Source organism: Pongo pygmaeus, chromosome 19 (assembly GCF_028885625.2).
Source record: "Pongo pygmaeus isolate AG05252 chromosome 19, NHGRI_mPonPyg2-v2.0_pri, whole genome shotgun sequence".
In the NCBI taxonomy this organism is placed as follows: Eukaryota; Metazoa; Chordata; class Mammalia; order Primates; family Hominidae; genus Pongo; species Pongo pygmaeus.
In genome coordinates this window covers 95,752,850-95,777,970 of record NC_072392.2, presented here as the reverse complement: position 1 = coordinate 95,777,970, position 25,121 = coordinate 95,752,850, and the positions used below count along the sequence as shown (strand labels likewise).

Sequence of the window (25,121 nt, the reverse complement as noted above, 5' to 3'; positions counted from 1 at the left end):
CCTTAATGTCTTCTGTGTTAGCTTTCCATTAACTCTGAAAGCACCTAATTTCTTACATTAAATCCCTTTTGAGGCCAGGCATGGTGACTCACGCCTGTAATCCCAACACTTTGGGAGGCCGAGGTAGGTGGATCACTTGAGGCCAGGAGTTCAAAACCAGCCTGGCCAACATGGCGAAACCGCGACTCTAGTAAAAAAATACAAAAATTAGTGAGGTGTGGTGGTGCGCACCTGTAATCCCAGCTACTTGGGAGGCTGAGGCACAAGAATCACTTGAATCCAGGAGGCAGAAGCAGCAATGAGCCAAGATCCCACCACTGCATTCCAGCCTGGGTGACAGAGTGAGACCCTGTCAAAAAAAAAAAAAAAAAAAGCCCTTGTGGCTTGGGACACCCAGAGTGTGCTTCCTGATCTTGTTTCTGACTTTAAAGAGACAATCTTTATCGTTTCATCACTAAGTACGATGGTTGCTATGAGTTTTTGGTAGACAACCATGATTACTAGATTAAGTTATTATTATTATTCACAAGTGACCATTCAATTTTATCCTGTACCTTTTCCATGTGTGTTGAGATTGTCCAGTCACCAGTCATCTGGTTTTTAACCTTAATCTTTTGGAGGTACTTCTGACTATGTTGGCATGAAAAGGTTGGTGAATTCTCTCCACAAAAAAAAACAAGTACAAAATGGACAAAATTAAAAATCAACCACCTTTGGGGGCCAGTCAACCAAAGACAGACAATGAGTTGAGAAGCTTCCATTATTGAGAAGCTGCAGAGCTTTTGGCAAGAGTAGTAAAGGTCTGTGGTCTTCTTGTTTAGGGATGCTCTATCCTCCCCAAGCTGATCAGCAAGAACAGTTATGGTAGCCAGAGGGGGGCTGACTTGGGACAAAGGAAAAAATCTGCAGTTTTCCCAACTAAAAGTGATGAATTCAGTAGAGTACAAATTGGAAAAACCCAGTTTCATAATCTCAAGCTTGGATTCCAAGTTGGGGTAAGCAGCAAACCAGTCAGGAATTTCATGGCTGGGCATGGTGGCTCACGCCTGTAATCCCAGCACTTTGGGAGGCCGAGGTGGGTGGATCACAAGGTCAGGAGTTTGAGACCAGCTTGGCCAACATGGTGAAAACCTGTCTCTACTAAAAACAAACAAAAATTAGCTGGGCATGGTGGCGTGCACCCATAATCCCAGCTACTCGGGAGGCTAAGGCAGGAGAATCACTTGAACCTGGGAGGCGGAGCTTGCGGTGAGCCGAGATCGGGCCACTGCACTCCAGCCTGGGCGACAGAGCAAGACTCCATCTCAAAGAAAAAAAAAAAAGAAATTTCACAGGGAGATCCTAGGAATAAGAGAGCACTGGAAAGGCTGAAACAAACTTTCCACAAACACTGGGCTGACTGGGAAACTATGAACCTGCTCGGGGCAGGCCTGTTTCCACAAACACTGGGCTGGCTGGGAAACTATGAACCTGCTCGGGGCAGGCCTGTTTCCACAAACACTGGGCTGGCTGGGAAACTATGAACCTGCTCGGGGCAGGCCTGAACCAGCCCGGCACAGAGTGGAAGCCAAGGGATTCTCGGCTTCAAATGCACTCCCAAATCCACGCACACCCAGAGCAGCGAGGAAACAAGGCTTAGGTAGGGCCTAGGCGTTTGGGCACAAACTTTGCCCGAATTATTGGCTGATCATTAGGCAATGCAGACTCAAGGATGATTCCTGGGAAGGCAGGCTGAAAGATAAAAAATCTGAGCAAAGCTATCAGCAGACACATACCACAAGGGAGACATCCCACAGTGTAAGTCCAGGCAAGGGAAAAAAAAAAAAAAAACTCAGAAAAATAAATGGAATCCAGGCCAGGCGCAGTGGCTCATGCCTATAATCCCAACACTTTGGGAGGCTGAGGTGTATGGATCACTTGAGGTCAGGAGATCAAGACCAGCCTGGCCAACATAGGGAAACTCCATCTCTACTAAAAATACAAAAAAAATGGCTGGGCGTGGTGGTGCACACCTGTAGTCCCAGTGGCTTGGGAGGCTGAGGCTAGAGACTTGCTTAAGCCCAGGAGGTGGAGGTTGCAGTGAGCTGAGATCATGCCATTGCACCCCAGCCTGGGCAAAAAAGTGAAAACCTGTCTCAAAAAAATAAATAAAAATACATGGAATCCAGAGCTACTGCATTATAATATTTAAAATGTCTAGTTTTTGACCAAAAAGTATGAGATATGAAAATAAACAGGGACATGTAACCCATATCTGGAAGAAAAAAAAAGCAGTCAATAGAAATGGACTCTCTGAGTGAGCCCTGATGTTGGATTTAGCAAAGATTTTAAAGTAGGTACTAGAAATATGTTCAAAGAACTAAAGAACTTAGATGCTGTTAAAATGACAAGTTGGGCCAGGCACGGTGGCTCACACCTGTAATCCCAGAACTTTGGGAGGCTGAGGTGGTCAGATCATTTGAGCCCAGGAGTCAAGACCCAGTCTCTAGCGACATGGCAAAACCTCGTGTCTACAAATACAAAAAATTTGGCCAGGTGTGGTGACCCATTCCTGTAGTCCCAGCTACTCAGGATGCAGAGGTGAAAGAATCACTTCAGCCCAAGAGGTCAAGGCTGCAGTGAGCCAAGATCACACCACTGTGCTCCAACCTAGGTAACAGGGTGAGACCTTGTCTCAAAAAAAAAAAAGAAAAAAAGAAAAAAAAAATATATATATATATTCCCCCCACATATACATATATAAAAATGAGTTATTTAAATTTTCTTATTAAAAATCAGATAGAAGCGTATGTTGTTTACAAGAGACACACCTGAAAGAAATTGAGTATTAAAGAGATACGCAAATGAGGCAATGATGGTTAAAGGGTACAAAATCTCAGTTAGACAGAAAGGATATGGGGGAGGGCTTTTTGAGATCTATTGCATAGCATGGTGAATATAGTTAATAATGGCATATTATACATTTCAACATTGCTAAGAGAGTAAATTTTAAATGTGCTCACCACAAAAAATATTAAGTATTTGAAGTGATTGGTATGTTAACTAACATGATTTAATTATTCCACATGGCATTCATGAATTATTTTGTATAGAAATCTTTACCCCATAATATACAAAATTATCAATTTATAATTTAAAAATATTAGAGTTTAAAAATTAAAACGCCAGCAAAAATTATTAGGTAAATGCAAGAAAACAGAAAACAGAGATAAAAATCTTATTAAGCATCACAGAATCAAAAGCAGAAGATATCAAAATGAATGGAGTTATTTTATATTAAGGGCAGAATCCACAATGAAAACATAACATAAAATATAATTTGTCTCAAAAGATATTTTTAAATGGTCAAAATGCAAAGAAAATTAACAGCATTACATCTGCAGCACAACAGTAACAGTCACTCTCAGTCTTTGATAGTCAAGTGGACAAAAAATAGACAAATTATTTTAATAATATAATTCATAAGGTTGAACAACTTTCTACCTGTATCTATAAACAGATAAAAAGGTAGGTTGTGATAGCCGGCCTCCAGGATGATCCCCAGTGACCTTCACCTCTTAGTATTCACGCACCTGTGTAGTCTGCTCCCACGCTGTACTGGGGTTGGTCTGTGTAACCAATAGAATATGCAGGAATGATGGTATGTCACTTCCAAGGTTAGGTTATAAAAGACATTGCAGCTTCTCTTTCTTTCTTTCTCTTGGATCATTCATTCTTGAAGAAGCCAGTTATGATGTGAAGAGAGGCTCACATGGCAAGGACTGAAGCCTCCTGCCAACAGCCACACATATGAACCACCTTGGAAGCAGGTCTTCCTGCAACAGTCAAACCTTCAAATGACTGCAGCCCAGATACACCTTGACCACCTCGTGAGAGATGCTGAGTCAGAACCATCCAGTTAAGCTGCTTCTGAGCTCCTGACCCACATCAACTGTGAGATTAGAAATGTCTATTGTTAATCAAAACCACAATGAGATACCATCTTACACCAGTTAGAATGGCTATTACTAAAAAGTCGAAAAACAGCTGATGCTCGTGAGGTTGCAGAGAAAAGGGAACACTTAGACACTGTTGGTGGGAGTGTAAATTAATTCAACCATTGTGGAAAGCAGTGTGGTGATTCCTCAAAGGGCTAAAACAGAACTACCATTCAACCCAGCAATCCCATTACAAGGTATATACCCAAAGGAATATAAATCATTGTACCCTAAAGACACACGCATGCAAATGTTCATTACAGCACTATTCACAGTAGCAAAGACATGGAATCAAGCTAAATGTTCATCAATGACAGACTGGATGAAGAAAATGTGGTACATATACACCATGGAATACTATGCAGCCATAAAAAAGAATGCGATCGTGTCTTTTATGGGAGCATGAATGTAGCTGGAGGCCATTATCCTTAGCAAACTAATGTAGGAACAGAAAACCAAATATCTCTTGTTGTCACTTATAAGTGGGAGCTAAATGATGAGAACTCATGGACACAAAGAGGGGAATAACAGACACTGGAACCTACTTGAGGATGAAGGGTGGGAGGAGGGAGAGGAGCAGAAAAAAGTGACTATTGGGTAGTAGGCTTAGTACCTGGGTGATGAAATAATCTGTACAACAACCCCCCGTGACATGAGTTTACTTATATAACAAACCTGCACACATAACCCTGAACCTAAAATAAAAGTTAAGAAAAAACAAAGAAATGTTTGTTGTTTTGGCTGTTATGTGCTGAATGCAATAGGTAACTAATATATAGATAGATGGATAGAAAGATTTTACACTTACATCTACAGCTATAATAGCTATAATATGCCATCTCTTCAAACATCAATGGAACAGTTACAAAACTGATTATGCATTGAATCACAGCTTCTTTCTTTGTTCCTTTCTTTCTTTCTTTCTTTCTGTCTTCTTTCTTTCTTTCTTTTTCTTTCTCTTTCTCCTTCTTCTTTTTTTTTAGAGGGAGTTTTGTTCTTGTTACCCAGGCTGGAGTGCAGTGGCACGATCTCAGCTCACTGCAACCTCCACGTCCCGAGTCAAGCAATTCTCCTGCCTCAGCCTCCCGAGTAGCTGGGATTACAGGCATGCACCACCACGCCAGGCTAATTTTGTATTTTTGGTAGAGATGGGGTTTCTCCATGTTGGTCAGGCTGGTCTCGAACTCCCGACCTCAGGTGATCCACCCACCTTGGCCTCCCAAACTGCTGGGGTTACAGGCGTGAGCCACTGTGCCCAGCCAGCATTTTTATTTCTAACCACCTTCTTTTCTATCTGTACACAGGTAAAATTTGATAAATGTCTAGACCCAGGTCAAAAAATGAAAATTACTGGGCAGAACCTGAGATGTAGGCCTTAGGGTCTGTCTAAAAGTCAGAATCATAACATCTGGCTCTAATACCTGATAGTGGTTTTATGGATTTTTTTCCCTCATTAAATATATCTATTTTTATGCTTGACTTTGTATTACTGCTGACATGGCCTAAATACATTGAACACATAAAATCCTTTAACACTTTTCATTCTTGCTGCATTTGGGTTTCCCACACAAGAAACAAGGACACAAATAAGAGATCATTATATTTGCCTTAGTCTGACAGTGGCAAAGTAGAGTGGTAGGGGCTGTCTTTGCTTGCTGAAGCAAGGAATATGTATTTAAAGACACATGGGACCCAGGCACCAAGCTCTTTCCAGGAAGAGAGGCAAGTACGCCTCTCTTTTGTGTTCGTGCGGTCCAGGAACACAAAACAGAGTCAAGCTTTTGGTAGCAAAAGTTATTTGGCTGTATGAATGTTTGACAATTAAATACCCATTACACGCAAGTTGCTGGCCTTGTGATGTGGTTTGGCTGTGTCCCCACCCAAATCTCGTCTTGAATTGTAGCTCCCATAATCCCCATGTGTTGTAGGAGGGACCCGGTGGGAGGTAATTGAATCATGGGGGTGGGATTTTCCTGTGCTGGTCTCATGATAGTAAGTCTCATGATATCAGATATCATGATATCTGCACACACTGTCTTGCCTGCTGCCATGTACGATGTGCCTTTGCTCCTCCTTTGCCTTCTTCCATGATTGTGAGGCCTCCCCAGCCATGTGGAACTGTGAGTCCATTAAACCTCTTTGTCTTTCTAAATTACCCAGTTTTGGGTATTTCTTCATAGCAGTATGAAAATGGACTAATATACCTTGATATTAAAAGGCTTATATGTAATGATTTTTAAAAATCCTCTCACCAGCAGAGGACAGTTTGAGGCCATCTGAATAAATCAAAACAACACATCTGTTAATCCAAGAACAGTCTGTTTTCTGTCTTGTTCTATAAAGCAGTGAGAGCACAGTCTACATTTCCTAACCACAATTGTTTAAAATATGAAAAACAGAAATTAATGGTCAAGTTTTAACAAAGCCTAACAGAAACACTCAGTGGTTTGGAAATTTTAAAACCATCTTTTAATAATGATTAGGTCAACAAATAAATCAAAACCTATTGTAGATTATTTAGAAAATAATAAGATACAGTCACAGTTGAATTTAGACGTGAATTCAAAACTTTAAGTATTATTATTAAGGAAAATAAGAAATAACAAGAAAGTATGTTAAATATAGTTTTAAAAATAAAGCAAGTTAGCAGAAATAAGTCCTAACATCAATCTCAATACTCACAGATAATGTGAATGGATTAAAAGCCTCTGTAAAAAGATAGAGACATTCAGATTCTTTTTTCTTCTTTTACTCGTTAGTTTTTATCGAGGCAAAATTTACCTGCAGTGAAATACACAGATCTTAAGTGTAAAATTCAATGAGTTGGTAAATGTGTAAATACATGCTACCAGAAATCCAATAGCCTATTTACATCATCCCAAGCCGTTCACATTGAGTCTCCACCTCCCCATAGGCAAACAGAGTTCTGGTTTTTATCACTATGGATTAATTTTACCTCTTCTTTTTTTTATTTTTTATTTTATTTATTTATTTATTTATTTATTTATTTATTTATTTTGAGACGGAGTCTTGCTCTGTTGCCCAGACCGGGGGAGTGCAATGGCACAGTTGCGGCTCACTGCAACCCCCATTTCCGGGGTTTGAGCAATTCTCCTGCCTCAGCCACCTGAGTAGCTGGGATTACAGGCACATGCCACCACACCTGGCTAATTTTTGTATTTTTAGTAGAGACGGGGTTTTACCATGTTGGCCAGGCTGGTCTTGAACTCCTGACCTCAAGTGATCCGCCCGCCTGGGCCTCTCAAAATGCTGGGATTACAGGCATGAGCCACTGCACCTGGCCAGTTTTGCCTCTTCTTGCATTTCATTCTCCGTGGAATTAAATACCATGTGCCCTTTGCAATAGGCTTTTCTGTTCAACATAACATTTTAAAGAATGAAGCATGTTGTTACATATACCAGCAGTTCATTTTTAATTGCTAAGTCAAATTCCATTGTATACATATATCAAAATTCTTCTATTGATGAACATCTGTGTTTTCCGGTTTGTCTCTATTTTAAATCCAGCTTTTATGAATAGAAGCATTCCAGCACAAGTCTCTGTGTGCTTTGTGGACCGTTCCTTCCCACGCTTTGCCTCTCTCACCTCTTTTTACCATCATAGCCTGGCTTCCAAATAGCTACTTCTCACAGCTCAGTCTGAGTTAGGTGCCACGCCCTGGCTTCCATCACCCTCTATGCCAGCTCTGTCATCACACCTAATATCCTAAGTGTAGTTATGATAGAGTCATCTGTCTTTCCACACTACAAACTCCTGGACAGAGGTGGTCCTGTCCTTTATGACTTAGATTCCTGGTAGTGAGCCTAAATCTAGCACATAGAGGTTCTCAAAAAAAGAAAAAAAAAAAGTCTTAAACAAACAAACAGGTAACTGCACAAATAAAGATAGATGAGCAAAATTAACACTAGCACATTCAGGAAGGAGTGAGGAGACTGGCCTAATAGTAGAATGTAGAAAGGTGGGTAGATTACACCTCTCAGCAGATTTTAATCCATACTGATGACCAACCTAGAAGAGGAATTCAGAGCTTTGAAGACATGCACGATTACAAGGAGCAAGTTCAGTTTCCTTTCGGAGATGCTGAGCATTAAATTAAACTTTCTAATCCCTGAAAAGCAGCCTCAACACGATCTGCACACTTCTTTGTGCTCTGCAGCTGACAGGGGATGGGGAGTGGCAAATATCGGCCTTTGGAACAGTAAAGAGGAAGCTATTAAGGCTGCATATTTTTTCAGAAAGAAAGAGTACAAAGAATTACAAGAAACCCCCTAAATTACAAGTGTGGGTTACAGTAATTGCTAAATTACAGAGCTCCAACTTTATTAGATACACACCCCCTCAGATTCTACAGTTTTCAAGGGCTGTCTTGAGCTGACAAAAGCTAGAAAGCTCTGTGGGAAGTGTGGTGGGGAGCTGAGCAGGTTAGCTAATGGGAGCCCCCTTTATGGGCGAGGCCAGGACACAGAAATCTGGACCAGGACCAATGATGTTTTTGTTTTCTGGTGTTAAATTACCCTGGGGGACAACAGAGCCTGTGCTGGGGTTAGGAAGTAGGACTGGGATGTTAGCATTTTTTTAATATGTGGAAGCAGCAGTGGCCTATGGCCAATTGCTCTGGAGTCCTGAGAATTCTTTCAGGGTCTTTGAAGTGATTGGGTTCAGGCAGAGAATGCCCTTAATCAGGATAGTATCTGTTATTATTTTTACCATTCCCAGCTGTAACATCTAAAGCTTCAAGAATAAGATCTTTCATCCTCCGAAAGTTACCAACCATCTCTGCATTGTTACAATATCCTGTTTAATAACACTCACCTTTATACACCATGTTTACATCCTCAAAGCCCTCTGACCTTTCTAATACAGGCACACATTACGTTTTTCATACTGTCTTCTTCTCTCTCAAACACTTACTTAAGGGAAAGACCTGATCCTACTTTCAAAACATTTGAAGTGAGTGGTGAAGTGACTTTAACTGAAGCTTCATTAAAGCCCAGATCCAAGTCAACTTCATATTAGATTGACTCATTCCCTCCCACTAATGGCCCAATAGAAGAAGGGGTACATTCTTTTTCTAGAAGATATATACTTACTATAGGCACTACTTTTTAAAAAATATACCACATTTCAGACTAAAAAAAATTGCAAGACATGCAAAGAAGCAGGGCAATGAGACTAATAATCAGGGGAAAAATTACCAATAGAAGTAGACCCACAGATGACTGAGTGTTGGAATTATTAGACAAGGACCTTAAATAAACTAAAATAAAGATGTTAAAAGATCTAGTGGGAAAGGTAGACAGTATGTGTGAACAGATGGGAAATTTCAGCACAGAAATGGAAACTATAAAATAACCAAATGGAAATTCTAGAGATGAAAACTGTAATATTAGATACAAAGAGTTTGTTTGATGGGTTTAACAGCAGATTGAACACAGTAGAAGAAAAGATCAATAAAACTGAAAGGATCTTAAAGACTAGTCAATAGAAATTATCCAAACTAAAATTCAAAGAGAAAAAGAATTAACAAAATAAAAATTTAAAAAAGAACAGAGTGTTGAAGAACTGTGGAAAAATATTAACATACATGAAATTGGAGCACCAGAAAGGAAGAAAAGGAGCATGAGGCAGAGTAAATATTTGAGGAATAGTTGTTGAGAATTTTCCAAAATCTAAAGAGATCAGCCAATAGATCCAAGAAACTCAATGAATGCATACTGTATTAATCCATTTTCACACTACTATAAAGAAGTATCTGAGGCCGGGCACGGTGGCTCACACCTGTAATCCCAGCACTTTGGGAGGCCGAGGTGGGTGGATCACGAGGTCAGGAGTTCAAGACCAGACCAACATGGTGAAACCCCATCTCTACTAAAAACTACAAAAATTAGCCAGGCGGGGTGGCATGTGCCTGTAATCCCAGCTACTCAGGAGGCCAAGGCAGGAGAATTGCTTGAACCCAGGAGGCGGAGGTTGCAGTGAGGTGAGATTGTGCCATTGCACTCCAGCCTGGACAACAGCGCGAGATTCTGTCTCAAAAAAAAAAAAAAAAAAAAAAAATCTGAGATTGTGTAATTTATAAAGAATATAAAGGGCGTAACTGACCCTCAGCACTGGCCCTGCCAACAAGGGTAGGTGCCTCTCCTCTGGGAACCTTCCCCGGTGGCCCCCGTGTACCTCTGTCATGACACTGGCTTCATTGTGTTATGATGCTCTGTGTACGTGTCTGTCCTCCCCACCCAACTGGCCGCCCCCAGGTTCAGAGTCCTGACTTATTTGCCCGCTTTGTTCCTCCAGGGACCAGCATGGTGCTGCCTCCGTGAATAGGTGCTCCACATTTAAAAATAGATGCTGCGGTTCATGGCCCAGGAGAGAGGTCCCAGTACACAGAGCCAGCCTTGAGCACTTCTTCAGTCTGAGGCAACAGGGAGCCTGCCACCCCCACCCCCACCCCTACCGTGGGCAGTGAAGTGCAGTGGATGCCACTGGACCACAGATCAGACAGCGTTTTACATCCTGACTCAGTCCCTCACCAGCTGTGCACCCAGGCCAAGCTCCTTGACCTCTCTGTACCTCAACTTCACCATGATGGCACCTGCCCCGTGGGACTTGTGAACATTCAGAGAGAAGCAGCGCAGGGAAGCCTCATACTGAGGACATGCTCAGAAAGCTGCTACATCCCAGGAGGAGGGGTGCCAGCCAGGCCTGGGCAGCAAACAGCCCAGCTTCTCCTTTGCTGTCAGCTCTGCTCTCCACTTGGCTGGTTTTTACTCCTTCTGATTCCAGAGCAGAGGAGCAAGATGAGGCCACAGCAGGGCCTTTTTCTTTATTTCAGTTTCAGGGTGTTGTTGATGGTGATGATGGAGAAAATGACGATGATATTGATGGTTGTGGTGATAATCGTGATGATGATGGTGATGGTGATGATAATTATGGTGACATTGATGGTGCTAGATAAGGCAGTAGGTACATTACATTGATGGTAAGGTAGTAGTAGTGATAATGATGGTAATGGTGGTGATGGTGATGTTCATGGAGATGATAGTGATGGTGGTGATGATGGTGATGATTGTGATGCTAATGATGGTGGTGATGATGATGGTGATAGTGGTGATGATGATGGTGATGAAGATGGTCGTGGTGATAATGATGGTGATAGAAATCATGATGGGATGATGGTGGTGATGATGATAATGATGGTGATGGTGATAATGATGGGATGATGATGATAATGATGGTGATGATGATAATGATGGTGATGATGATAATGATGGTGATGGTGATAATGATGGGATGATGGTGATAATGATGGGATGATGGTGATAATGATGGTGATGATAATAATGATGGTGATGGTGATAATGATGGGATGGTGATAATGATGGGATGATGATGATAATGATGGTGATGATGATAATGATGGTGATGGTGATAATGATGGGATGATGGTGATAATGATGGGATGATGGTGATAATGATGGGATGATGGTGATAATGATGGTGATGGTGATAATGATGGGATGGTGATAATGATGGGATGATGATGATAATGATGGTGATGATGATAATGATGGTGATGGTGATAATGATGGGATGATGGTGATCATGATGGGATGATGGTGATAATGATGGTGATGGTGATAATGATGGTGATGGTGATAATGATGGTGATGGTGATAATGATGGGATGATGGTGGTGGTGATGGTGATCATAGTAGTGATGATACTGACGATGTGATGATAATGATAATGATGATAATGATGGAGATGGTGATGACAGTAATGGTGATGAAGATGGTGATGGTGATGATGATGATAATGGTAATAATAGTGATGGTGATGGTAATGGTAATGATGATGATGGTGATGGTGATGATGATGGTGATGAGATGATAATGATGGTAGTGGTGATGATAATGATAATGAAAATGATAATGATGGGATAATGGTGGTGGTGATGGTGATGATCATGATGGTGATGGTGATTATGATAATGATAGTGATGCTGATAATGATGGTGATGATGATGGGATGATGGTAGTAATGATGGTGATCATAGTAGTGATGATACTGATGATGTGATGATGATGATAATGATGGAGAAGGTGATGATGATGGTCATGGTGATGATGTAGTGATGGTGACGATGGTAGTGATGGTGATGATGATAGTGATGATAGTGATAGTGAGGGTGATGATGGTAATGTTGATAATGATTATAGTGATGATGATGATGGTGATGATGGTGGTGGTGGTGGTGATGTCAATGGTGATAATGATGGCTCACATCTATTGAACACTCATTGGCTAGACACTATTGTAAGTGCTTCACATGAACTAACTCATTTAATCATAACAATCCTATGAATTGGGTACTGTTGTTACCATTTTATAGATGGGGAAACTGAGGCATGGACCCAGGTTAAGTCACCCATCTGAAGTCACTCAGCTGGTAAGTAGAAGAACCAGGATTCAAAACCACCTCCAGAGAAAACTGCCCTTTGATGACCTTTGCAGATGAACACAGTCTAAGAGCTTACAAAGAAAATATGATGGAGAGAGGAGGATGTGCATTACCTAAAAGAAATCAGCCTTTAGGAAAGTACAGTGGAGATAAGAAAAACCCAGAGAGCCTGGAGCTGAAATTTTCTCCCCTGCCAATGCCACCTTGAAGGGTTGACTCACTGAGGGCTTAACTGCAGGCAGTTTGCAGATGGACAGCGCATTTGTTTTCCCCCTTTAACCATTTTGATGTGTGTAGAAGGATGTCCCTGGTTCCCATTCCTGAGTTTTGCAATGCCGATTTTGTAATTCTGCCTGTGTCAGCAGAGGGGTCATCTCACAGCTCGATGCCATGCAGTGGCAGTGGCAGCACCTCTCCATCCTCATCCAAGAGTGCAGCTAATCTCAACACCTCCCCACTCAGGGCTAAACCCACAAACACAAGGCACAGCCTGGTGGGCTGTTTTGGACCCTGTGTCTTTCCCCACATTTTGTGCTGTGAGGGTGTGTGCGTTTATCGGAATTCTCAGATGCGCACTCATAAACACACTCATGCACACACACACACACACACCTCACTCTAAGACCCTACATGTCCCAGCATGATGCATTGTGAGGTGGCCGTGCTTCAGCCCTGGCTGCCTTCCAGAGAAGGTGGAAGCACAGGAAGAGCTGTCCCCAGGCAGCACCCGAACATAAAGCTCCCGAAGGAGGAAGTCTGAAGACCAGGTCACCTCCACACTCTCCACTGCATGACTTTGAACCTTCTTGACCTCTCTTTCCTCATCTGCGAAGTGGAGCAGCAGCCCCTGATGGGCCCTCTTCAGAGGAAACACAAGGATGAGAATCTGTGCCAAGCAAATGTCAGGGTTCATTGTTACAGGACAGGGTCTTTCTGCCCCCTGACCCCACCCTGCCCCACTCCCAGGCTGCTGTGCAGGGGCTGATGGTCCAGGCAAGTCTCCAAGGAAGAGGAGTAGGGAAGGGCATGGGTGGGGGCTGGATGAGGAGAGGGGCTTCCTGCAGGATTCCTCAATTCCCGTGCAGGGCAGAATATAACTATTATTATTATATTATTGAAATGTCCGTCTTTTGAGCAATTTTCCCATGTAGACTGGACAGGGTCAGCCTGTTGCCCAGGCTGGAGTGCAGTGGTGTGACCATAGCTCACTGCAGCCTCGAACTCCTGGGCTCAAGTGATCCTCCTGCCTCAGCCCTCTGAGTGGCTGGGCACAGTTGCGAGCCACCACGCCTGGTGATTCTTCTTGCAGAAGAATCAGAGCAGAGATCCAATTCCCTCCTTCCAGGGACATGGTGATGGGTGTATGCGGAGAGTGCCTTGGACCCTTAGGTAAAGAGTAAAGATCCTTAGGTCCTGCTGAGCCCCGGTAATGGGTCATCCGTTGGGTTGAATCTGGGGCTCCACTAACCTGCCTGAGACTGGGTCCACACCTCCCAGCTCATCTGCTGGGAGAGACTGCTGCTGGCTCCTCCGTGCGGCCGTTTCCTTCAGAGGACTTACATTTCCTTCTGGTCCCGGGCTTTGATGAAGTTATTAATCAGGGAGATGGAGGAGGCCGTGGCAGTGCTCTATGTGCCAGGACTGGCTGATCAGGCCGATGCCGCCACCCCTGGTGCCCGAAGAGGAGGCGGTGAGTGTCCTGAGGAGCGTGCACGGCTCCCGTGCAGCGACCAGTCTCCGAGTAATTAGTTTTTAAATCAGGCAGATGGTTCAAGAACCACTCACTCTGGGCCGCTTTAATTATTTATACGTCCTTTTTATTCTGATTATGCATAGCTGTTCTCTTTGAAAGGGAAGGAAGATGTTTTCTCCGATGGGCTCTCAGCATTGATTCAGCTGCAACTTCTCCGAATCCCAGTGGAATCTGAGGCTTGCCCGGAAGCAGCAGTGGGCGCCGCGGGGCAGGGCCCTGGACAAGACCCATGGATAGCTGGCTGGGGGTGTCGAGGACTTTCTGCATCACATGTCTGTGGGAGCCGCCTCACCCTGCTAAAACCGGACGATGCTGCAGCGCCCTGCTGGGAGCACAAGGCAGAGGGTGCAGCGGGGAGAGCCTAAGCTAAACACACACCCACACCCGGGCTCCAGGGCCGCTCAGTGGACCCGGAAAAGGAGCAGGCACGGCCCACCCTTCGGGGCTCTCGGGGGAGCTAATGTGATGACGGATATAGAACCTGGTGCAGGTGGGCGCTGGCCCCACGGTGGCTCTTGGCTTGGGTCAGAATTCATCCCGCCCAGGGCTCCTTCTTGCCTCTCTCCCCCACAGTGTTGAATGATGACTACATGGTGGTCCTCATCCCCATTTGTCAGACGAGCTCACTGAGGCTCCAACCATTAACCCCAGGCCCAAGCACACACAGCAAAGCAGGCCTCTAGCCCAGCCCCTGGGCCCCGATCCCACATTCTCTCCACCTGGCTGTGTCCCCAGGCCTGGGACTGACACCATCCCAGGGGCCCCTTGCATCTGCCTTCAGCCCCTCTCTCCCCTCACCTACCCACACTCTGACCTCTGGGGTGTTCCTCAATAAGCGATCTGTGAGGAATGACCTCCTGGACTCTTTCACATGGACCCAAATTCAAGAAATGCCAAGCTGAGCCAGGTGCAGTGGCTCACGCCTAGAGTCCCAGCACTTTGGAAGGCCGAGGTGGGAGGATCACTTGAGGCCAGGAGTTTGAGACCAGCCTGAGCAACACAGAGAGACCCTACCTCTACTTTTAAAATTTATTTATTTTTATTTTTTGAGACAGAGTTTTGCTCTTGTCGCCCAGGCTGGAGTGCAGTAGCGTGATCTTGGCTCACTAAAACCACTACCTTCTGGGTTCAAGTGATTCTCCTGTCTCAGCCTCCTGAGTAGCTGGGATTACCTGGGATTGCAGGCATACACCACCATGCCTAGCTAATTTTTTATTTTTTTTAGTAGAGACGGGGTTTCACCATGTTGGCCAGGCTGGTCTCGAACTCCTGACCTCAGGTGATCCATCTGCCTCCGCCTCCAAAGTGCTGGGATTACAGGCATGAGCCACTGTGCCCAGCCTACATTTTTTTTTTTTTTTTTTTAATTAGCCAGGCGTAGTGTCTTACACATGTGGTCCCGCCTACTCAGAGATGGAGGCAGGAGGATTGCTCGAGCCCAGGAGTTCGAGGCTGCAGTGAGCCATGATCGCACCACTGCACTCCACCCTAGGCAACAGAGGGAGACCCTGTTCAGTCTACACGGGAAAAGTGCTCAAAAAAATGGATATTTCAATAAATAGGGTCAAGGAGTGACTTTGTGCCTGACCTTCCGAGCTCCAGGAGACCTTCGTGTATGTGACTCTGAGGGTTGGCAGGCAAGCTCTCGAAAGATGCTTTGCCCATCCATGAGCCTGAAGGCAGAGACCAGAGACTCGATGGGAAAGGGGAGGGGTGGGGGCGAGAAGGAGAAGGGGAAACCAGTCCTCGACCTCCTCTTGTCTCTTCGTTTACAAGAGACTATTCCACCATGGGCTTCTGAGCCATCCCAGTTGCTTCTTGCTCCTTCTAAGTGAGTTTGCCAAGCACCAGGCACGTCTGTCATCTGGCAGGAGGGACAGGGAAGGCCCAGCCAGTCGCCGCATGGACCCCCACCAGGCCTCCAACTGCAGCCCAGGTGACAAGAGTAAGAATTTAGAAATCATCGTTTCATTTCATATGTTGATATGATGGAGTACTGTATAGCTATTAAAATTATGTTTTCAAAAAATAATTTCCATTATCAAGTGATATGCACAATTGGAGCTTAATTTTGGAAAAACAAAAAAAAAAACAAATGTTTGCAGAAGCGTTTTGTTTTAACTCCCACGCACAGGCAGGCTGACTGGCAGGGGTGGAGTTCCGTGCCTGTTGTTGCTCTTACTCTTCTCTATTTTCCCAACATTCTACAATGGACACGCATTGCTTCTATTATCAGAGAAAAACCAGAGCATTTAACTTTTTGCACTTTACTGAAGGCCAGGGCCTTCAGGAGGAGCAGGGAGCCTAGTGGTGCGGGGTTGGGTGGGCAGTTCCCAGAGGTCTGCAGCCCAGCCCCTCCTGGCCCAGCCTGGAATCAGCCCAAGGAACGCAGCTTGCCTGGGACTCTCCAAGGAGGAGGACCCAAAGATTTAGGCTCCTTACAAGTCACATTTAACCAATGACTGTTCCATGTGCAGGCACCAGCCCAGCATCCCCTATGCAGCTGGTTCTGCTTCTCTGGCCCCTCCTGGCCATGCCTTGAGGCAGCTCCCACATCTATAAAGCATTCCTACTCCAGGGCAGGAAATGCACCTGGGCCCTGCACAGATTCCCACCACTCAGGACACCTGAGCTGGGCCCAACCTCGGTGGAAGCCTCTCCCCTCCTTGCTTCCAAAAGGGTGGGAGGGGAGGGGAGGAGAGGGGAGGAGAGGGAGTAGGAGGGCGATGGGAGGAAGCCGGGGCACTCTGCTGGGTTCTGCTCTTGAAGCCTGCTCCACCTACCTTTCCACCTACCTAGAGAACCTCACCTGGGCTCCCTGCTGGAGCAGAAAAACACCAGCCACTTTCTGGGAGCGCAAAGGGGTGGGATCCTCACAGCACAGAGTGCTTTTGAAGTCCTCAGGGGCACACACCTTCCTCCCCTTCCAGTCACCTGGACAGCAGCCCAGCACCCCCAAAACCAGATCCAGCGGGATTTAGAGCAATGCATGGGGACCGTTTCCTCCCAGTTACTGCAGTGGTAAAAGGATGCCGCACCAGGAGGGAGACCCGAGGCCAACATCCCAGGACCAGGCTGGGGGGCCATCACAGGGGCTTTTGAGTGTCTTCCTGGGGTATTTATTTCTGACATTTCCCATCGTACACGCCACTTTTGTAGCAGAAAGTAGTGTTTTAAAATGTGAGAGAGTTGGCCAGGCGCGGTGGCTTATGCCTGTAATCCCAGCACTTTGGGAGGCTGAGGTGGGCAGATCGCTTGAGACCAGGAGTTCAAGACCAGCCTGGCCAACATGGTGAAACCCTGTCTCTACTAAAAATACAAAAATTAGCTGGGTGTGGTGGTGGGTGCCTGTAATCCCAGCTACTTGGGAGGCTGAGGCAGGAGAATCACTTGAACCTGGGAGGCGGAGGTTGCAGTGAGCCGAGATTGCGCCACTGTACTCCAGCCTGGGCAACGGGGTGAGACTCTGCCTGAAAAAAATTAATAAAATAAAACAGGAGAAAGGACATGCACATCTAAGAGGAGGTGCCAAGCACAGCCCCTGCCCAGTGGGCTCACTGGGTTCCCATCCGGCTTTCTCCCAGGCGCATCCAGGTGGAGCTGAGTGGAGCCCACCTGCCAGCATCCTCACCGGGCCCTGAGCTCCAGGGGATGCAGGGACTCCTACAAGGCTGGGTCCGGAAAAGCCCAAAGCCTGCTTGTTGATTTTACTTTCTTTCCTGGCGTCAAACTTTGCGGCCTGGAGCGGGGGAGGAAGCAGGGACAGAAGGTCTCCGCAGCCCCCACGAGATTCCCCACTTCCCACGCAGGAGCTGAGAGCCAGTGTGAGAATGGGGCCTGTTCTTGGGGCCTTCCTGCTTTCCCTGGGTCCCTCCTTGGGGACAGCCTGGTCCGTGCAGCTCCTTCAGAACCTCTGGGGTTGAACAAGTGTAGAGGCCAGGGCTCCCAGAGGCAGGAGAAGGGGCGGGGTGGCACGGGGATCCCACCCAGGGTGGCCAACTTGTCCACTTTGCCCAGGACTTCCCTGATTTTAGCACTGAATGTCCTGTGTGCTTGGAAAGCCCTCATTTTCGGGCAAATTGGAACAGTGGTTATTCTGGTTCTACAGCAGGAGACTTGCTCGGTTGGGTGGCAGGAGGGCCTCCCTGACAGCATCGCTGGATGGGCAGCGCAGGGTGGCTGGGTACCGGGGATGGTCTGGTCAATGAGAGGACCATGGTGTAGGGGGCAGGGGGCTGGCTGGGTGGGCTTAGGGGCATGAGATGCCTGGGAGGATCATGCTGGCCAAGTGGGGAGGAGCTGGAGTTCTGAGGCCAGGACTTGGAGAGGATGGTCAGTCCCAAAGAGGGCAGCTGCTGGACAGGCTCCCTGTGTGCGAGGATGGACATTGGGGGTGAAAATGGAGACACTTCAGTCTGTAGGAAGAGGGCTTCAAGGCAGAGGGACTGCCAGAAACTTCAGATGGGGGATGGACAAAGCCATCACAGCTGGAAGGGCCTTAGTGATTATTTAGATCCTTACCTTAATGACATCTGCGAAGACCCTCCTTTGGAATCAGGCTGCAGGCTGGCAGCCATCCACAGGGGCTGACCTGACTCTCAACCTGCCTGTGCTCATAGCAGACACCGGCCCATGGCGCAGAGGCTCCACCGGGCCAACACCCATCAGTTCATTCAGAGAGGAACCTGTCTGCTTTCTCCAAAACATGCAGAAGTCAGGTGCCTGGCAGAAGAGCCAGGGGGTGCCCAGAGAGGCTGAGGCAACCCCAAGTTTTGGTGGCAGAGTCAGCCTGGAACCCAGAACTTCCGAGTCCCAAATTAGGGCTTTCCCACTCACCACTCTGCTGCCCGCGTTGTCCTGGAGGCCCTGAAACAGGGGGGCGGAAGGGGATGTAGGGGGCCCAACTGTGTCTCCCACCTCACCAAATTCACATCCATTCAGATCTCAGAATGTGACCTGATTTCAAAAGAGCGTCTTTGCAGGTGTCATGAAGGTGAGGATCTAAATGAGATCGAATTGAATCAAGGTGGGCCCTAAGTCCTGGAAGAGTGCCCTCTTGGCCCTCTTCACCCCTCTCCAGGACAAAGAGAGAGAAGGCTGTGTGAAGACACAGGCAGAGATGGGAGTGAAGCGGCCACCAGGAGCTGGGGGAGGAGAGAGGAACCTCCTCTAGAGCCTTTGGAGGGAGCGAGGCCCTGGGACACCTGGATCTCAGACCTCTGGCCTCTAGAACTGTGAGAATAAATTTCTGCTGTTTTCAGCCCCGCTGCATGGTCGTCTGTTAAGGCAGCTGCAGGGCACTAATACACGTGGGAGAAGGGATCTGGGTGAGGCCCCTTCTGCACACGCCAAGGGCATACGGACCAGAGCTCCCTGAACCTTACTTCCGAAGCTCACCTGCAAAGACAAGCTCACTCAGCCAAGGCTCTGAGTTCTAATCTATTTGGAGTCAAGTTCTCTTGGAATGAGTTAGGTTGGCATAAAACAACTGTCAAATAGTGACCAGTCTGGAGTTCAATCTAATATAAATTTCTAAAAGAAAAACTTATTGTCAGCCAGGCATAGTGGCTCACGCCTATAATCCCAGCACTTCGGGAGGCCAAGGCAGGAGGATCACCTGAGGCCAGGAATTTGAGATCAGCCTGGGCAACATAGTGAGATCCCATCTTTACAAAAAATGAACAAGCCAGGTGTGGTGGTGCACACCTGTGGTCCCAGCTACTCAGGAGGATTACTTGAGCCTGGAAGGTAGAGGCTGCAGTGAGCTGTGATTGTGCCACCGCACTCCAGCCTGGGTTACAGAGCAAGACCCTGTCTCAAAAAATAAAACAGAAAAACTTATTTTCAAGGATACACTAACTAGAAGCAGCTCACAGCACGCCCTGTGGACGCCCCTCAGATCCCCCACTTTAATGAAAGCGTTCAGATCTGCCATTCACTTTTCAGTCATCTCCGCTGAGTGCTTCTCAAGCCCTGGGAACCTTTACCCCAAGTAGATTAATCAACCCCCCAGCAATCGCCTTGATGCTATTCTCACTCTTCACAGTGCTCTGGAATTATAAGTTCTCAGGGAGTTTGTTAGTTTTAAATCTTGGGCGTCTGAATTCAAGATCTAACCTGGCCTTACTTTTCTTTCCTTTTTTTTTTTTTTTTTTGTTTGTTTGAGACGGTGTCTTGCTCTGTTGCCCAGGCTGGAGTGCAGTGGCATGATCTTGGCTCACCACAACCTCTACCTCCAGGGTTCAAGCCAATTCTTCTGCCTCAGCCTCCCGAATAGCTGGGAGTACAGGTGCACACCACCATGCCCAGCTAATTTTTGTATTTTTAGTAGAATGGGGTTTCACAATATTGGCCAGGTTGCTCTCAAACTCCTCACCTTGCGATCCACCTGCCTCAGTCTCCCAAAGTGCTGGGATTACAGGCGTGAGCCACCGCGCCCGGCCTACCTTTTCTTGTCCACGCTTCTCGCCCACCTGCTGCTGACCCCAGCCTGTCCCAAGGCCCAAAGAACTGCACTTCAGGGGCAGAAAAAACATTCTCACTCAGGAGCCTTCTGGGTTTCTGCATTTGAAACATTTATTTCAGGAAATACATTTTCAACACTTTGTCATTTATACAAAAAGAGACAAATTTCTCGGGAGGCACGTAGCAAAAGGCCATTGAGGAACAGAGCCTGATGAAACGAACAATTTTTCGAAGTCTGGTTACAGAGAAGGAAAGTGAAGCATCTCAAGGCTGGGATGCTGCTGCCCACCCCCCACCCCACCCCACCACCAAGTGACATTGAGGCTGGGCGGGCCACATGGCCTGGGCCCTGGAGCTGGCCACTCATTTCCTTCAAAATCTTGGTTTTGGCAAAAACATGGCAAGTTGGCAAAGTAAACTGTCTCGCCAGTGCAGGTGGTGAGGGGTCCTTCCTCTCTTGGGTGGGGAGGGAGTCAGACACCTAGTGCCCCAACTTCCATGCACACACACTCACACTCATACACTCCCTCTCGCTGACCTTCTCCTGGCTGCAAGCAGCCAGCCGGTGCCTGCAGATGCACCCGGTGATGTGTGCACCTGAGTGGAGTCTCATCCGGCCCCTCTTTCTCCCCCGGAGCAAGACAGGGAACAGGAAGCAGGAAGGGACTTTGGTCATCTGTGCCCTGCAAAGACAGCCCCCACGGGTCCCCTCATAGGGACAGAGGGTGAGGGGCTGGGCCGTGCTGCCATGAAACCTCGCTCTTCAGCTCACTGTGGACCGTGCACCCCAGACGCCTGGTCTCTCCTTTCTAGGGGTTCGTTACCATGGGCTCTGAGGGGAGGGGCCCAGGCACGGGTAGGACAACAGAGTCAGGCTCACCTGGCCTCCCACCTCCCCAGGTCAGAAAGTAGCAAGGCCTAAGCCAGGAGGGGTGAGTGGCCGGGGAGGCTGGCTGGGCATTAATGTAACCACAGCCCAGTCTTGGGCCAAACCCAGACACTAGACAGACGGACACGCATACACATGGACACACACACACTTCCCTGGTCACTTGGGCGGGGCAGGCGCCGGGCAGCTCAGGCCACTCTGACCAGCCCAAGCCACAGCCCACATGTGCCCCTGCCAGCCTTCCTTCTGGCACCTTCCATGGCTCCCTCCCTCAGCTCCTCCACTAGACTCACTTGCTTGGACCTTTTCAAAACTGGGGGATGAGGGGGTAGGGGTCATCTCTCCTTCCTTTTTATCCTCAGTCAGATCCCAGCGCATCAGCAGCACCTGCAGCCCGTTGGGAGGGGGTGGTGTGAGGGGGGATGGCAGGGAGATGAAGACGCCTCCCTCATTCCAGCCTGTCCCCGCATCTGGCCGAGCAGCCTGCGGATGGCTGAGATAAAGGCACTTTCTGCTCCAGGAGGGGCGGCTGCCAGGGGGCTTGGAGTGGCTGGGCAGTCGGTGGCAGGGGACCCTGGAATTTTCTACCCTTAGGAGCAGGGCAGGGGTGGGGGCTGAGTGATGGCCACGCCATGTGGCGGGCAGGGGGTCCAGGTGCCCCTGGTGGGCTCCATTCTCCCCTGGGCTCTGACACACTCCAGGGGACAGGGCCGATGGGGATGGAGGGGAGCATGCAGCCCACTGGGCCCCTCTGCACGTGCGAGGCCTGGCCCCCACCCCGAGGCCTCCGGCACTGAGAACCCCACACGGACGGATGATCTGCACACCGAAGCTGCTCTTCTGAGCCCTCAGGGAGCCAGGCCTGGGGACGGAGGGTCACGTCAATTCAGTGGGTGCTCTCACCCCTGCTTCTGGCTCCAGCGCAGCCTCCCCACAACCTCGGGGACGCTGCGGGCTCATCACTGACTCACTCGGAGGGAGGCCCCTTCCCTAGTTTCCTGGCAGCATGTCGAAGGGGTGGGGAACGATGACAAATGGAGAAAATCATATAAAATAAAATGGGGCAGTGGGAGGGCCTGGGGGGGACAGAAAAGACTTGGGGGCAGGATCCCGGGGGTGGGCAGGGCGGCGTCTACATCTCCGGGGCTTCTGGCTCCTTCTCCTCCACGCCGTTGGCCATGGCGCTGCTGCCCTCATTGAGGCGCTTCACACGGTAGGCCTCAAAGTGGATGCTGCTGGTGATGTCCTTGATGTTCTGCATGTGCGTCCTGTGGGAGTGGCGGGCGGGCGGGTCAGTGAGGTGGGAGCAGCGAGTTGGGGGCAGTGGGGGCAGTGGGGCCGGGGCAGCGGGGCAGGGGCCCTGCTCAGCCTGCCTGGGACTCAGGCCCACCTGCCCCCACCCCCATGCCCCATCCCGACTGCTTGGCTCCCCATGGGGTCCCCCAGGCCCTCCATGTTGGACCAGATCTGGTACACGTTTTGGGGGAAGGGTCAGTCCCCCTGGTAAGCCCAGACTCGGTCAGAACACACGTATTCCAGTGCATGTGTCTCCCTCTGGGTCCACCCTATGGCTGGTCCAGGGCCCAGGGACAGTGCACAGACTCAGAGGGACAGGGCTGGAGCATTCTTGCTCCAGGCCGGTGTCCAGGGTGCTGGCAGAGAGGAGGCAGTGGGTGACCACCGGCCTCCAGGACTATGGCCTGTGGCAGGCAGGTGGCCTGGGGCAAAGGGCTGGGTTGCCATTGTCCCCAGGAAAAAAAAAGTCCTGGGCTCAGATTTTCATTCCTCTGCAGCTAAGAAGGAATAATCTGGAGGGAGGTTGGAAAGCCCAGTCTCCCCACGATGGCAGAACGGCTCCCGGAATCCCCCCACCCCTGCCCCCGCCAACCTGGAGGCCCCTCCTCTTGATAACATTCCCATCATCTGTGCCAGCTGCTTGCTGAGGAAGAACCTGCCCAGGCCAGGGCCCACACTCCAGGGACCACCCACGCAGTACCCTCTCCAACGGGGCTTCCCCTCCTTGCCTGGGCTCAAGGGAAACAAGGAGAAGCCTCAGTCAGGTGATAGAGGTAGGGGTCAGAGGCCACTGGGATCGGAGCTGGAGACACCCCATGCTGCCGGCAGGGCCTGCACATGATGTTTCACTGAGCCCTTAGTGGCCTCCGGGCAGCTCTAACGAGCCAGGCCACAGGGGATCAAAGCTCAGCCTTCCCATCCAGCCAACTTCGCAGGGGTTAAAAAGGATCTTCACTGCTTGCTTCATTTCCCAGTGGGTTTTCTTTTTAGAAGGTGGACTTCCAAGATCTTCCCGAGGGCAGGGCAGGCAGGTGGCAGGGTGCGCCCACTCTGCCCAGGGCTTCAGCCCCACACCCACTGCCCCCACCTGCTGTAGGGCCCTATTAGGGGTGAAGCCATCAGCCCCACCCAAGCACCCTGTCTCTCACCTGATGAGAAGGTCCCGCAGGTAGGCAAACTCACAGTGTGTGGTGTTTTCAACTAGGAGAGGAGACAAGAGAGGCTTTAATGTCCCAGTGGAGAAGCTCTGCCCGGACCCCACCTCTCTCCCCCTGCCCAGCAATGCTGGTGCCAAAAGCAGAGTCTGAGGGCAGCCCCATGAGCAGGGCAGGGGAACCACCTGCTCTGCAGCTGAGTATAGGACACCTGGCACTGCTCTCAGTCTGGGGGATACTGAGGTGACCAGTACCAGCTCCTGCTCCTGGACAGCTCAGCTCCTGCTCTCCAGAAAGTTCCTGGCTAATGGGAGATGGCACAGTGACCCGGCCAAATAGGAGCATGGAAGGAAGCCACAGTGGAGAAGCCAGGACAGTGGGCCCCTGCACCACTGGGGTGACCAGGGAGAGCAGGACGTCCCAGCAGAGGCCTGAAGACAGGCAGGGGGCTGGGCTGCTGGGAATGGGATGAAGCAGGAATCGGAGCTGGGATTTTAAAGAAAACCTGTGGCCCACAGGGTATTACCCCCACAGCCCCATCCACCTTGTGTGCGCTCAGAGCACACACACACAGGGACACACACAGGGGCTACGTACTGTGGATGACCATTCACAAGCTCAAGAATCAGCAATGCTAAACACTGCTCAGGGACACGTGCACTTCATACAACACACACAAGCCCAAGCTCGGGACAGTGGTCACTTCTCAGGGGGACTGGGCAGGAGAACACGGGCACCCACAAGTGCCCTCGCGCTCGAGTTGGTGGCCATCTCAGAATGGTCATTTTATTGCTGTGCTTCATAACTCCTATATGAACACACGGTGCCTGGCATGTGTAACTGTTATATAAGAGAAGGCCTTTTAACGAGGAGGGCAGTGGACGGCATCACTGGAGGTGGGGAGCCGGGCAGAGAAGGCAAATAAGGACGCCCGGTGCCCTCCCGTGTGATGAATTTCGTCTTCACACACCTGCAAGTGTCTCTCGTGATTCTTTTATCCCCATTATCTTACGAAAATGGGGCATAGAGGCTGGGCGCCATGGCTCACGTCTGCAGTCCCAGCACTTTGGGAGGCCGAGGCGGGTGGATCACGAGGTCAGGAGT

At 48.6% G+C, this 25,121-nt stretch overlaps 1 protein-coding gene and 1 pseudogene across 14 annotated transcripts in view; both read right to left on the bottom strand.

Annotated features, from left to right (window-relative positions):
- Positions 1-20,767: 20,767 nt before the first annotated feature.
- LOC129017624 (basic salivary proline-rich protein 1-like) lies at positions 20,768-22,453 on the bottom strand (annotated as a pseudogene).
- SEPTIN9 (septin 9) overlaps positions 20,768-25,121 on the bottom strand; it is a 218,876-nt gene continuing 214,522 nt past the window's right edge. For all 14 annotated transcript variants that reach the window (XM_063656536.1, XM_054456109.2, XM_054456111.2 and 11 more), the window contains 2 exons: positions 24,012-24,063; positions 20,768-22,835 (listed from right to left, as the gene is read on the bottom strand). In XM_063656536.1, coding sequence (XP_063512606.1) covers positions 22,700-22,835; positions 24,012-24,063 — 188 coding nt within the window. In that variant the 3' untranslated portion in view covers positions 20,768-22,699. The remainder of the gene's footprint in view (positions 22,836-24,011; positions 24,064-25,121) is intronic.